General features: G+C 52.7%; 1 protein-coding gene across 4 annotated transcripts in view; it reads right to left on the reverse strand.

The window, feature by feature from the left end:
- The window catches only part of ASIC1 (acid sensing ion channel subunit 1), a 177,788-nt gene that overhangs the window by 6,439 nt on the left and 155,764 nt on the right, over positions 1-15,585 (reverse strand). For all 4 annotated transcript variants that reach the window (XM_030554922.1, XM_030554921.1, XM_030554923.1 and 1 more), the window contains 6 exons: positions 9,496-9,646; positions 7,288-7,415; positions 5,757-5,907; positions 2,449-2,505; positions 615-768; positions 237-328 (listed from right to left, as the gene is read on the reverse strand). In XM_030554922.1, coding sequence (XP_030410782.1) covers positions 237-328; positions 615-768; positions 2,449-2,505; positions 5,757-5,907; positions 7,288-7,415; positions 9,496-9,646 — 733 coding nt within the window. The remainder of the gene's footprint in view (positions 1-236; positions 329-614; positions 769-2,448; positions 2,506-5,756; positions 5,908-7,287; positions 7,416-9,495; positions 9,647-15,585) is intronic.

Raw genomic sequence — 15,585 nt, forward strand, 5'->3', positions numbered from 1 at the left:
GCTGCTGCAGAACCAGGGTCTCTGACTGCCCTCCCTGCTTCAGCTTATCTCCAGGCATCACCAACAGATGGGAGGGAGAGCCACAGCCCACTGGAGGTGACAGGCATCTGGGGCTTAGTGCTGGGGGAGTCACTGGAGCTGAATGGACCCCAAGCACTCAACTAGCGTTGCTCAGCAGTGACCACAAGGCCTGGCTCCCTGCCTGCTCCTGAGTATGGGGGGGAAACATGGCTCACCCAGCAAGCCAGCCACCTCATAGGCCGCCTTCTGCTCAATTGTCTCATAGTTCAGGGCTTCAAAGAAGATATCCAGCACCAGAAAGTTCTCCCTGCAAGAGAGGATGGGAGTGTCACTGGATGAGACTGGCTCTGTGTGACAGCCTGGAGTCGTTGAAACAAATTCAGCATGGACAAAATCAGCAGGAAGCCATGAGACCAGGGAAAGGAGGCCAAGCATTAAGAACTGGCACCAGGCGTCCCATAGATCTGGAGACTGGGCAGGTGCCCAGCGGGCCAATGGGGAATTAAACTCTTGTGGCACTGGCAATACGTGCAGCGTCTTGGTTCCATTGGCTCTGCCCCCAGGGCTGTGGCGCAAGCCTCCTCCCCAATTACCCAATGTACTGCTCCGACTTGTTGTATTTCTTGGCCAGGTACTTGGCTGAGGCCTTGCTGGGGATTTTCACCATGGACAGCTCCTTGCCAAAGCGGGTGACGTTGCAAGGCATCTCACAGACACAGTAATCGTTGTCCTTCTCCAGCAGGAAATCTGGGGGGTGGCAAGGGTGAAGGGAGATGGGCGGAAAGGAGGGGAATGGAGAGAGAGAACAAAATAAAACAATAGCAGCTCATACTCTAAAGGGGTCTCTCAACATTCCCCAGACTTCAAAGACACCCCTGGAAGGTGCCACTCAAGTCGCTTAACAGGAGAAGAAAGAGGGGGACAATTTCTGGAAAATTTCTAGGACCCTCTCCTTCCAGTTCCCACTTGTAAGCCGTTCCCCTGCCCTAGTTAAGGCTCTTGGAGGTCAATAGAAATAAAACAAACACAATGCGCTAACAGAGCCAAATCAAAGTAGGAGAAAGAAAATCACCATCTGAAAATGATGCAAATAGAAACAAATGAAGGGGGTGGGACAATCAGTGCAGGGATCAGAGGGAGGGATAGGGGAAGAGAGAGGTGAGAAATATGGCACACGCAATCACATGTTACAGAAGAGTCTTAGGAGTCTGAAGGATTAATGTCAAGGGGGGACAGGGTCTGCTGCAGCCAAGCCACCATCATTGCCAGCCATTGGCATGGCCTAGCCATGTCTCCATTGCTGCCTGCCATGGCTGAGCCTCCATCATCACCAGCCATTGGCAAGGTCCCATGGCCAAGTCTGATGTGGCAGTAGGGTCCTTGACAGGTGTGCAATAGGAGTATAAACCACAGTAGCAGAGTGTGGGTCTTTCTTCTCTAGTGTGTGGTTCATATATGAGAATAAGGGTCTACCTGCATCTGCCAGCAAATGGAGCTACTCTCTAAGTTCAAGCAGTAAAAGCTTGTGCTTTTAGCAGTGAATGGCCAGGATTCAACCCTGAAGACAGCTGCTGGTGATGGTCACAGGCAGGGGTGGCTCCAGGCCCCAGCACGCCAAGCACGTGCTTGGGGCGGCAAGCCGTGGGGGGCACGCTGCTGGTTGCTACAAGGGCGGCAGGCAGGCTGCCTTTGGCGGCTTGCCTGCGGAGGGTCTGCTGGTCCCGTGGCTTTGGCGGACCTCCCGCAGGCACGCCTGCGGAGGGTCCGCTGGTCCTGTGGCTTCGGAGGACCTCTCGCAGACACGCCTGTGGGAGGTCCGCTGAAGCCGTGGGATCAGTGGACTCTCCGCAGGCAAGCCACCGAAGGCAGCCTGCCTGCCGTGCTTGGGGCGGCAAAATGCCTAGAGCCACCCCTGGTCACAGGAGCACAGATACCATCAAGATGAAGACCCAGGAGAAGTCTCAAATATAGCCAGGGTCTTCTTTGTCCTTTAGGGCCTAAAAAACTAGTTGCACCCCAGAGAGATTGCTCCATCCATGCACAGAGAGCCTGACAGGACCATGGCTCTGAGCTTCCGTAGTAGAAGGTGTGGCACCGCACCCCAGAGGCAGTGGAATGCATGCCTAGATAGATTGAAGGGCCTGATTCAGAGGCAGATAGAGTCCTTTGGTGCTACACCCCTTCCTGATGTCTAGGGAACCTGCCTGGGGTTGCTGGCCTTCTCCTTAGAAACTGGAATGAGGTATGAGTTACAGTAGGGATAGGGACCTTCCTTCACACACCCCACTGCTGCTGGGTGCTCTCCTCGCCCCTTAATATGCGTGGCACAGCGAGAGCCCTGTCCTCTTGGAATGGAGAGGGCCCCAGTGCCCCACTCTGGGCCAGTGGCCAAACCTGCAAAGGGAGAGAGGGGCAAGGCAGTCTCACCCAAGGCTGGGTCCGCGCACTCCTTGTACTGCTCGGGGGTGCAATAGGGGGCGTCGCCTGCAGGGAGACAGAAGAGCAAAATTTCAGTCGAACCTCTGTGCTAGGGCTGGATTTAAGGTGAAGAGGCTGATCCAGTGGGTGTGGGAGTGGGAGTGGGTAAATGACACCAGACTACACAAGCCATTCATCTGAGCCAACCAAGGAGGGGGAGAAACTGGACTACACAGGCCACTGGTCTGGTTTGGTATGGATGGGTGTGTGTGGAGGGAGAATAGTGAGCTAGATGAGCCATTGCCCTGGTCCAGCATGGGTGTGGAGGAGAGGGGTACAGCAACAGCTAGACCAGCAATCTTATCCTGAGTATTTATTTTGCTGCTCCTTGAATCTGTGTGTTGTTTCCTATCCTGCACCTATCCCCCGCCCGCCCTGGACCAGGAAACCTCTCAGTGATCTCAAAACCCTCCCCCTACCGTCCCATCAGGATCCTGAGCAAACAGACAGTCTTGACTTTAACCCCTTACCTGACTGTGTACAGAATCCCTGCCAGAGAAAGCAATCAGCCAGAATAATGTAGGGTCTGTGATTTTGTATGTTAATTTCCATGCCTTACTTGCTGTGGCCTGTTAGCAAGTGACTAGTCCCATCAGTGTAAGACCAGTGCTAAAGCCCTCAGGATAAAGGGCTAGTTCCATGAGAGGGGAAGTGACTCCCAGCGATGGAGGAACAGAGTAGAAGGTTCAATCCACATCCCCCGGGGAGACTGCTGCCTGGTCCCCCCACCTGCCCGCAGCAGCACATGCCTGCCTCAGGATTTATTTCCTCCAAGCCGGCCTTGGATCTTAGACAAATACTGGGCCTCCCCAATCTTGGTAGTGCAGTAGCTGCCATTCAAATGCACTGTCTGGTCTGATCTTCACAGATGGGCTTGGTGAGGGGTCGGTGAGCAGCATGCTCCAGAGCCAGAACCCTCCATGGAGACCTCCAAACCCACTGGAGAGGTACCTTCAGGGGCACTCTGGGGACCCAGCATTACCTGCTTGCACACCCCAGAGGAGTAAGTTTAACCCCCAACTCCACTGCCAGAGCCCACGTGTCTGCCCATCTCCCACGGTATCCTGGCTCCCGCACTGCCTGGATATATTTCTTGATAGGCTGAGAATTGAGAGGAATTTGGGGGATTAAATTGGAATCCAGCCTGGAGCCACGGAGCTGTGCTGGAAGTGCCAGAAGAGCTGGGATTTAGGGGAGGGGGGCTGCATTAGACTCAGGCCAGGGCTTCATTAATTGCAAAGGCTGTGCTCTGAGAGCAGTGGGTCTCAGCTCATGCATTGTGAGGTGCTGTTCACCATCAGGTATTGTTTGCCTCAAAGCAGGGCATGGAACATGACAGAGCAGTGTCCTGTTGGGGCAGGAATCCTGGAGCAAAGGGAGGGGGAGGGGGGCTCTGGACTAGATGGGTCATTGGTCGTCTCTGTTACAAGAAGTAAGATCATGGACTAGATCTATTAACAGTGTGTGGGCAGTGGGATACCTATTGAAATGAACCCTTGGGCTGATCCACGGCAAGAATGAAGTGGAGGGTTACTGGGTTAGATGGGTCCATTGGTCTGATCTGGGGCAGGGAGGCATTAGGGGGATACTGGGTTAGATGGGCCCATTGGTCTGATCTGGGGTGGCAGGGAGGCATTGGGGGGGATACCGGGCTAGATGGGTCCATTGGTCTGATCTGGGGCAGGGAGGCATTGGGGGGATACTGGGCTAGATGGGCCCATTGGTCTGATCTGGGGCAGGGGGGCACTGGGAGGATACAGGGCTAGATGGGCCCATTGGTCTGATTTGGGGTGGCAGGGAGGTATTGGGGGGATACTGGGCTAGATGGGTCCCTTGGTCTGATCTGGGGTGGCAGGGAGGCATTAGGGGAAACTGGGCTAGACTGGCCCATGGGTCTGATCTGGTGTGGCAGGGAAGCATTGGGGGGATACTGGGCTAGATGGGCCCATGGGTCTGATCTGGGGTGGAAGGGAGGCATTGGGGGGTTACTGGGTTAGATGGGCCCATTGGTCTGATCTGGAGTGGCAGGGGGGCACTGGGGGGATACTGGGCTAGATGGCCCCATTGGTCTGATCTGGGATGGCAGAGAGGCACTGGGAGGATACTGGGCTAGATGGGCCCATTGGTCTGATCTGGGGCAGGGAGGCACGGGGAGGAAACTGGGCTAGATGGGTCCATTGATCTGATCTGGGGTGGCAGAGAGGCACGGGGAGGATACTGGGCTAGATGGGCCCATTGGTCTGATCTAGGGCAGGGAGGCATTGGGGGGATACTGGGATAGATGGGCCCCTTGGTCTGATCTGGGTGGAAGGGAGGCATTGGGGGGATACTTGGCTAGATGGGTCCCTTGGTCTGATCTGGGGTGGCAGGGAGGCATTGGGGGGATACTGGGCTAGATGGGTCCCTTGGTCTGATCTGGGGTGGCAGGGAGGCACTGGGGGGATACTGGGCTAGATGGTCCCATTGGTCTGATCTGGGGTGGAAGGGAGGCATTGGGGGGATACTGGGCTAGATGGGCCCCTTGGTCTGATCTGGGGTGGCAGGGAGGCATTGGGAGGATACTGGGCTAGATGGGCCCATGGGTCTGATCTGGGGTGGAAGAGAGGCATTGGGGGGATACTGGGCTAGATGGGCCCCTTGGTCTGATCTGGGGTGGCAGGGAGGCATTGGGGGGATACTGGGCTAGATGGGCCCATTGGTCTGATCTGGGGTGGCAGGGAGGCATTGGGGGGATACTGGGCTAGATGGGTCCCTTGGTCTGATCTGGGGTGGCAGGGAGGCATTGGGGGGATACTGGGCTAGACTGGCCCATGGGTCTGATCTGGGGTGGCAGGGAAGCATTGGGGGGATACTGGGCTAGATGGGCCCATGGGTCTGATCTGGGGTGGAAGGGAGGCATTGGGGGGATACTGGGTTAGATGGGCCCCTAGGTCTGATCTGGAGTGGAAGGGAGGCATTGGGGGGATACTGGGTTAGATGGGCCCCTAGGTCTGATCTGGGGTGGCAGGGAGGCATTGGGGGGATACTGGGCTAGATGGGCCCATTGGTCTGATCTGGGGTGGCAGGGAGGCATTGGGGGGATACTGGGCTAGATAGGCCCATTGGTCTGATCTGGGGTGGCAGGGAGGCACTGGGGGGATACTGGGCTAGATGGGCCCATTGGTCTTATCTGGGGTGGCAGGGAAATGCTCTGAGCTGCACAGGGAGTGTCCTAGCTGGGGCTGGTTTGGGCTGTCCCTGTCCCCATTTGGGCTCACCTCGCATGTGCACCATGCGGCAGTTGCAGTTCTCCACCAGGTAGCGGGTCTCACAGTCAATGCGACAGGCCGCGATGCTGTAGGTGTCGTAGAACTCAGAGTCTCTGGTTATGGACTGGCAGTTACCCCAGGGCGGGGGAAGGTAGATCAGCTGGGGCAGAGCAGGGAGGAATGAGAACAGGAGCCCCACCCCTTCACTCCCCAGGGAATGCTTCCAGAAGGCTCTTGTTGAGCACCAAGGTGGACCAGGAACCGATCAGGCCACCAGAGGAGCAAGCTGACAATTCAGAGTATTGATTAACTAGGCCCCGCAAGCCCCTGTGCAGGCTCACTTTCCCCATTCTACAGATTTAAAAATGTCTAATTTTAGTAGCTGCTGTTTAACATCCTCCTGAGATATCAGTGGAATGGAAGGAGTGTTATCATCTGACACGATTATTTCATGTTTTTTCCCAAATACACAACAGAAACATTTATTGAACACTTCTGCCTTTTCTGCATTATTATTGATAATTCTACCATTTCCATCTAATAATGGACTATACTATTGTTAGGATTCTTTTTGTTCCTAATATTTTTTAAAAGCTCCTTATTTTCCTTAACTCTGCTGGCCACAGTTTTCTCCTTGTGACCCTTTGTTTTTCTTATCAATTTTCTACAATTTCTAGCATCTGATTTGTATTAATATCAACTTCCCCTTTGTTATATATTATTTTTAACTTTTTCATAGCTGGCTTTGCTTCCCCACTAAACCAGGTCTTTTTTTAATAATACAGCCTTCTTCCTTGAGAGTGAGATGGTGGTTTTTGGGGTATCTAGTGGAAGTGCTGTTAAACAATTCCCAATTATCCTTCATGCTTTTCTGATTAAATTCTTCCTCCCAGCTGATTTGGTTCATGATTGTTTGTTACAATTGTCATGAAGTGCAATGACATAAGAAGGGCCAGACTGGGTCAGTCCTATGGTCCATCTGGCCCAGAATCGTGTCTTCTGACAGTGGCCAATGCCAGAAGTTTCAGAGGGAACAAGGCCATAATCCAGTGATCCATCCCCTGTCATTCAGTCCCAGCATCTGGCAGTCAGAGGCTTCGGGACACAAAGTATGACCATCCTGGATAATTGTCATTGATGGACCTATCCCCCAGGAACTTATCTAATTCTTTTTCGAACCCAGTTATAGTTTTGACCTTCACAACATCCCATGGCAGTGAGTTCCACAAGCTGACTGTGTGTCATGGGTAGAAATACTTCCTTTTGTTTGGTTTAAACCTGCTGCCTATTAATTTCATTAGGTGACCCTGGTTCATGTGTTATGCAAAAGGATAAATAACATTTCCTTATTCACTTTCTCCACATCATTCAGGATTTTATAGACTATTATCATATCCCCCCACTTAACCCTCCAGGCTCCTGGAATGCTGCATCCACCCCTTCCCCCCGCTTAGTGTTTCTTCTCTGTCTGTGTCAGGCAGAGGCAGCTCAGGGGCTGCCAGCACAGAATGCCCAGCCCAGTGCTCTCCCTGCCTCTCACCCGCTGCTCCTGGCAGGACACAAAGGTCTGGAATCCAGGCGCTACCCCAAAGCCCAGCTGGTCAATTAAGGGAGGTTCATCCTGGCTGTGAATCTGCACTTTTATCCCAGCTTCAAACGAGGTCTCATCTGCAACAAAGAGAAAAGTGGGAGCTGAGGATCTGAGCGAGCTGGGGAACCCAGGCATCCTGGGGTGAGAACTCCCTGGAGCCCATTTTGTATCTGCAGGATACATACAGCTATTCTGTTCTCCCTCAGGGCCTAGCTTCAGAGAGGTTGTCCTGTCTGTAATGGAGCCTGGTGCAGAATTAACCCTGTCCCTGCCAGTGTGAAGAGCCCTTTCAGGCCTAGACAAGTAGAGAGCCATGGGACAGTCTCAGAGGGCACCAGAAGTTCCCAGGATGAGGGGTCCAATTCCGCACAGCTGTCACCTTGTTGCCATCTACAGCTGTGCAACGCAGGCATGTGACACACAGTGTGGTGTGAGTGAGGGGAGGGATCTCGTTTGGTCACATCTCGCAGTCACTTTGCACAGGTGAGAACGGCACCCCTAGGTCAGGGTGAGCCAGACCCTCTTGTTTCCCTGCATGGGTGAACAAAGTCAGGATTCCCCTTTTAACACTGAATATACTCTGAGCTAGCTCCACAGGCTTCAGTGGGGTTACTCCTGATTTACACCAGTGTGAGAGCAGAACTGGCCCATTCTTGGTGCTTTTCAAACAGGGACCTCAAACTACCTTGAAACCATTAATGAACAGAGACTCAGACCACCCTGGGAAGTGGGTATTATTCATCCCATTTTATAGACGGGGAAACACCACAGAGAGGGGGAGTGACTCAACCAAGATGATAGAGGTGAGAACAGAACCTAGGAGTCCTGACTCCCAGTCTCCTACTCTAGCCTCTAGACTCAAAGCACCCTGCCTCTCAGATCTGGGAACACAACCCAGGAGTTCTGACACCTGGTGTACCACTTTCACGCTCATCCTACCTTCCCCAGGGGGGTTGGAAGCAACAGATGGCAGAGGCGGGTTTCTGTCTGGGCAAGTCCCTCCTGCCCAGCTGTCTATGTAACTGTTCTGGAAGGATGCTGAGAAGGTGTGAAGGGGTGAACGTTTCACTGACAGGGCAGCTGGTCATGCCCATCTCCACAAGCGTGTGGCCAGATCTGCTCAGGTTTGGGGCTGTTCTCAGACATACTCCCTCCTCCACCCAGCTTTGCAGTGTGTGTGTGTGTGTGTGTGTGTGTGTGTGTGTGTGTGTGTGTGTGTGTCTATCACCTACATGACAATCTCTTCAGTGTCTGTCTTGGGGAAGAATTCAGTGCCTGTTCACTCTCCACTAGTCCACAACCCCAGCCCTGCTCTATATGCCCCTCCCTTCCCCACCCGCTTACTGCACCATACAGGAAGTGGGGGTAAGGGCTGGGGCTCCTTAGGTTTATTGCATGTGCCACCCTCCCGCCCACATTCCTTCCTTCCTTCTGTCTGCTTTCCCTCTCTCCTAGCCCCTCTGTTCTGTTCTTGTCTTCCCCACCACCCTCCCACTTCATGGCCCTGGGAGAGCAGCAGGCAAGTGGGTGGAACTATTTATAGACAAGTGCTACTTAATTTAAACTGGCAGGCAGTTGCCATGGCAAATAATAGAGGTAAGAAAAAGGAGGAGAAAAATAGATTGACAGCAAGAAAAATGGGAGGACCTGAGAAGATGAGAGCCAAGGGATAGGGTCATGGGGGTTGGGACTGCTGGAGACAGGGCATGGTAAGGGCCCTGCTCCAGGCAGACTTCGCATGGGACTTCACGGGAACTGGCTGCAAGCAGCTCCAAGTGACTGTGCCTGTCCCTTCTCCAGGCCTGTCTGACCCTCTTCCCCAGGCATTAGTATTGCTACTGTGGTGGTGCTCAGAGTCTTCAGCTGGACACTGCTGTGCCAAGCTGGGCCTCCCAAACCAGGCCAGGCCTCTCACGCACTATGAACAACAAGCCATGAAGAGCTGTCATGGAAATGCAGCTTGTGCAGGAGACAGAGACGGGGAGGCGTTGACAGAGTAAGGTTGAATGGACAGGTATCAAGGGAGTGGAGATGGCTCGCCATTGGGCTGTGGCAAAGTGCTCTAGGTGTGGAAGCAGAGGTGCCCATCTCTGCATGGGGTAAGGAGGGATTTGCAGACACAGCTGCTCCAGCCAGTGCTGCTCCTGGTCCTGTTACCTGTTTCCCCCCAGACAGGCAGGTACTCGTCTTGTTGAATGTCCAGCATGATCTCCAGGCCATTGCCGGTGCCACCCTTCATGGTGATGCGCCGGGGCTTCCCATCCTGTCCAGAGTTGAATGTGTAGCACTTGCCATAGCGTGTGAAGACCTGAGGGGGACAGAGATGGGAGGGGACAGTTAGACACAGCTAGCTGGCGGGCTGATGCCAGACCCTACCACAGAGTCACCAATCCATCCTCCACATACCCCCCATTGCAGGGTCACCAATCGGGTATACGTCTGGGGTCACTGACTGGGGACTCCCCCACCCCCACTACAGCGGCACCATTCAGGGTCTGTTGTAATAACTGGGGCCTTATAATTCTACCCCAATTGTGAGCTCAACTGTGGGAAAGTTATAAACTAGTCCCATCGCCAATATCCAACATTAATGGGAAATGGGGCAAAAGGAGACAACAAACTGGATCAGTGCAAACCAAAAGGTCAACTGAGATTGCCCCAGGAGTGTGTTAAAAGCACATGTGCTAAACAAGAGATGTGCAGGACTGGAAATCAGTGGACCAAAACTGGTGTGTCAGAAATTAGGCTTAACTGGTGAGCACAGTAATGAGGGGATGGGCTATTCCACTCATTATTGCCTTTTGGGGGTCCTTAAAAAACCTTTGTGGTGACTATCAAGCTAGCTGCCTGGCTGCAAAATAGGTGGATTCAAGAGGGACCTTTACCATTATGGCTACCATCCTCACCATCTCCTAGGACCTCGCATCGACTATGACACTCTTGGGCCTTTGCCATCCTGACCCGATGATGTCCTGACCAGAGAAGGGGACCCAGATGGCAGCACCACCTCCACCAGCTCTAGCTAACTCTCCACCACCACCCGGGCTGTGAGACTTTGGTTCCTGCTGGCACCCTTTCCCTGTGTCTGTTTGTTTTGTCAAAGCAGGGAAAGTCCGTAACTCAGAACTGGACAGCAGACCTAGCCCTTTCTTTCCCACCAAGGATTGTCCAACAAAATCAAAAGATTCTAACCAATATCTCTCTCTGAGAAAGGGACTGGATAGGTTCTGATTATGTTTGGTCTGGATAACCACTCAGTTGTGATTCCAAAAATACTTGTATCTTGTTCTGATACCTTTTCTCTTGTGAACTCTGATAAATACATTTCCAAATGTTGGCATGAATTTTCCAGTATGTTTGGCCACAGGACTAAGCAGGTTGAAGTCTCTACACTCAAAAGCCTGGAAGCAGTGACAAGGGGCGGTCTCCAGACTGAACTGTCTCGCTTGGCCCCTTAGCCCTATTAACTTCAGTGGGAATTCAGTGCCCCACAGTATCAGGCCTTTGTGGGTCAGCTTTTGTCCCAGTCACTTCAGCATCACAGGCAGCTCCCACCCCAGACAGCATCTGGGCTCACATCACTGTCCATGGCATTCCCTGGGGACCCTGCCCCCATGTCCCTCATGGGGAGCTCCTGTGCCCCCTATGCTTCCTCCTTGGTATGCATTTGCCATAACCCCCATTTATCTCCCCAGGGCTCCTCTCCTCCTCCCACCACCATTGCATTCATCTCTTCCTGAGCAGCTGGGCACTCCCCATCTCCTTCATGTCACCTCCCAGGTGAGACTCTTTCCCTCCTCAGACTCATGGGTTTCCTCCCCTGCCAGCCCTGTCCCCAGGGAGCAGAGATGAAGCCAGTACCATTCTGCAGCTAATATCACCAGGAGCCTTCAGAAGTGGCGACAGAGCTCCCATCAAAACCGAGATAGGGAGCAAGAGGAGTGGCAAGGTGTTGAGATCAATTCAAAGCTAAGGGGAACCAAGGAAGGGAGTTAATCAAGCATGGACAAGCCCTGTGAGACCCACAATGATGCAGGACAGGCCCTGCTAGGTCTTTCTCCAGCCTTCATTTCTAACGTGCCAAGTGATGGGGCTCCCCTGTGGGAGACTGTAGCTGTGCCTGGGGTGTCCCAGTGGGGGCCAGCTATGATCACTCAATTAGGGTGAACTGCAAAGAATGGGGGCAGACAATCCCCATAAAGCAGGTGGAGATTCCAATGCTCACCAAGCCAGCTGCTTTATGACCTTACTGGTTACTCAAAAGTCCAAACAACACAGTTCCCCTTAAAGTGATCCAGACTCAGGCCTCCACCCAGGAACCCATGTCAAATATGATGATTCCTGAAAATCTTATTTCATCATATAGAAGAAAAGTTTCTACCAATCCCAAGGGACTAGACACATTATCTTCCAGGTTATTGAATAGTCCAGATCTTACCCAAATACATGCAACAGCCAATTCTTATTAACTAAACTAAAATTTATTAAAAAACAAGAGAGAGAGAGTATGGTTAAAAGATCAATATACATACAGACATGCGTTCAGTTCTTAAGATTCAGATTCATAGTGATGGTGAGCTTGGTACCTGCAAAGAGTTCTTTCAGAAATTGTTCATAGGTTACAGTCCAATGTCACTGCAGGGTGTTCCAGTTTAGGACTGGAATCTCAGTCCTTATGGCCTAAGCTTCCCCTGAATGAAGCCTCAGGCAGATCTGAGATGACAGAATCAGGACCCAAGGATCTTTTATACAATTTCATGTTGTCTTTGACAAGTTGGGAGTTCCTCTGGGAACAAAAGGTAATTAGGATGACTTTGAAGGAGGTCCATCACCAGTACTTAGCTATAGAATTAAGTAAGACAATTTGCTTGTTCTTCCACCATTCACAGATTATTTGCTGTACATTTCAAAGAGAGATGAATACAGAGATATCCTATGTTTACAATTCATTTAAGTGCTAGGATTTCCTTTGATCTCTGAATTATCAGAATACAGCATAGACAGGGACTGTTGATTACACTGTCAGTCCTACTCATACATATGTAAATACAAACAAACACAAACATCATCCCTCCACAGGTCTTTTGAGGGTTGTTTATTTTGCAGGATGTTTAACCCTTTCTTGCCATGTGTCACAGTAGCCCTCCCTGATAATCCCCCTCCCCCACTAACCCAACAACTCCTCTCTGCCAGTCTCTATCTTGCTATGCAGCCTGTGTCTATTTGCCCTCCCCCAACTCCCTAGAGCAGGTCCTCCGTGTCTCAGGGTGGGATGGGGGGCAGGGGCTCAGCTCTGCCAGTCATAGAATTCAAGGATGGGAAAAGCCCCAGGGATCCAGCTGCATTAGACTCTAAGCAATGGCCCTGGAACAAGCATGGAACAGACGAAATAACAAATCCACGGAAACCTGCTCAAACCCAGGCACTGCAGGCAGGACCCCTGTCCAGAGGTGCCAGGCCCCAGCCAGCTCTCAGTTACATTTGGTTTTTTAATGTTTCCTTTGCAGACACTTGGCTAATGGCCCCATTAGAGGTGTGGGCAGATAATGAATATAAAGAGGAACACAAGGAAGGAGACTGAGGCTCTCTCTTCAGTGGCTTTTATGGAAGGAATGAAAAGTGGTTTGCACACATTTAGGTGCCTCACTGCCCTCCCTTCCTGCACAGAGCAGGGCACACCTCTCCCCATCGCTCAGAAGGGAAACAGGCCCAGGGAAGGGAGGGGGCGTTTCTAACCTTACACAGAAAAGGAGGCAGAGCCAGGAATGGAATCATGTCTCCTAACCCATAGCCCCATCCAGAACTGGACCCCAGCCCCCTATGCTCTAACCATTAGACCCCAAACCCCTCCAAGCGGTTGGGATAGGAAAAGGGATCTGGGCTCCCAGTACCTCATGCTCTAACCACTATTCCCCACTCCCTTCCATCAATGCTCGACTACTACGCCAACCTGCCCTTTCAGAGCTAGTTGTTCTCAAGCTGTGCGGCTTTCTTTGTTCTTCATTCATGTTCCTGGACTTCCCGGTGTTCACGGGCAACAAGAGCAGGTAGTGGATGTGGTTAGACGACTAGGTGAGTGGCAGGGCCAGTGAGGCTAGGAAAGTCAGCACCCGTGCAGGCATGACAGCTGCCCCAAGAAGATGAACCACAGCCCATGATGGAAATTGGTCTGCTCCAGGAAGATGGTGGGAAACTCCTGCAGGGAGCCTCTGTCCCTGACAGCTGGATGCATGCTATGTCCTGGCTCACATACCTCCTGGGAGCCCCTTAGGGAAAGGAGGGAATGTGAAAGAGGCAGGAAGGTGGAGAGGAACCAGAGGCAATGTTTGTGGTTGGGAAAGTCCAAACCTGAAGCAGGATCTTGCCTCCTTTCCTCTCCTCTGCCTGGCTTTGCCTTTCCAGCATCCCTTTTTCTGGGTTCCTTCCACATTTGTTCTCTGCAGGCGGCTCACTGCTTTGCTCCAAGGCAAAGTGCAGAAGGAGCCCCTGGAGCATGGGGTCTGGAGGCAGCTGTTTCTCCAGGGAACCCTGCTGTCTCTGGGAGCCCAGCATGGGGCCAGCAACTCCAGGGAGGAAGGAGGGATCCTGCCTGCAGCCTCCCTGGGCAGCAACTTCCAGCCTGCTGGCTCCAGGGTGCCTTATGAAGGAGGGATCATCATAGGGAGTTTAGCCTTCAATTGCAGATGTTCTAAAAAGGATCTGGGTATTGCTGAGGGCAACTCTGTTGAGACCTCTGCTCAGTGCATAGTTGGAGCCAGGAAAGATCTAATTCCTGCTTCCAAATCCCCACCTCAATCCAGCACCCTTGCTCTAATCCCTGCTCCTTCAACACCTGCACCTCAATCCAGCACCTCTGCTCTAATCCCTGCTCCCAGATGCTCCAACACCCCCACCTCAGTCCAGCACTCCTGCTCTAATCCCTGCTCCCAACACCCCCACCTCAATCCAGCACCCTTGCTCTAATCCCTGCTCCTTCAACACCTGCACCTCAATCCAGCACCTCTGCTCTAATCCCTGCTCCCCGATGTTCCAACACCCCCACCTCAGTCCAGCACCTCTGCTCTAATCCCTGCTCCCAGATGCTCCAACACCCCCACCTCAGTCCAGCACCTCTGCTCTAATCCCTGCTCCCAGATGCTCCAACACCCCCACCTCAATCCAGCACCTCTGATCTAATCCCTGCTCCCAGATGCTCCAACACCCCCACCACAATCCAGCACCTCTGATCTAATCCCTGCTCCCAGATGCTCCAGCACCCCCAGCTCAATCCAGCACCTCTGCTCTAATCCCTGCTCCTCCAACTCCCCTATCTCAATCCAGCGCCTGTGCTCTAATCCCTGCTCCCAGATGCTCCAACACCTGTCACCTCAGTCCAGCACCCCTGCTCTAATACTTGCTCCCTGCTTTTCCAACTTCCCCACCCCAATCCAGTGCCCCTGCTCCCAGATGCTCCAACACCATCACCTCAGTCCAGCACTCCGGCTCTAATCCCTGCTCCCAGATGCTCAAACACCCCCACCTCAATCCAGCATCCCTGCTCCTCCAACTCCCCTACCCCAATCCAGCACCTCTGCTCTAACCCCTGCTCCCAGATGCCAGACTCTCCAGCACTCCCAGCACATACCATATTCGCAACTGGCACTTGCAGCCAAACTCCCCCTGCATTCCCTGGGATAACACCAGTCCCAAATCCGTGCTTTCCTGGTCCCCCATCTCCAAAAGGGGCCACAAGGACCATGCTTCATAGGATCACACTAACACAGATGGAACACATAGGATGTTCTAGTGCCATCTAGTGAACTCCCACTGTAAACTTGCATCAAGTCACAGACGCCCCCTAAAATATGTAAGTGCAGAGTGCCCCCTCTCCCTCCAGCTTCCAGACTGCGTAACTCTTAGGTTTGCCCACCGAGGACTGCTGGGCAAAGCTGCCCTCAAAACTCCCCTCCCTCATCCTCTTTGTCTCTGGTGAATTCCTGGCAAGCGTATCAGTGTCTGCCTCTCCCGGCTACGTCTGACCTTGCCCAGGAGGCTCAGCTATTGACCAGCTACCTCAAGTGTCTGCTTGGTCCATGGAAGGGGATCACTCGGGCATGTGCAGCGTGGCTAAATGGAAAGCAATTTGTGAGAGGTGAACAGGGAGGCAAAGGCATTTAAAAAACTATTCCAGATGACAAGGAGCAGGTTCATAGTCAGGACAGAGACATGCAGGTCCCTGGGAACAAAAGAGAAACCTCCACGGATGAG

The sequence above is a fragment of the Gopherus evgoodei genome, chromosome 3 (assembly GCF_007399415.2).
Source record: "Gopherus evgoodei ecotype Sinaloan lineage chromosome 3, rGopEvg1_v1.p, whole genome shotgun sequence".
Taxonomy (NCBI): Eukaryota; Metazoa; Chordata; order Testudines; family Testudinidae; genus Gopherus; species Gopherus evgoodei.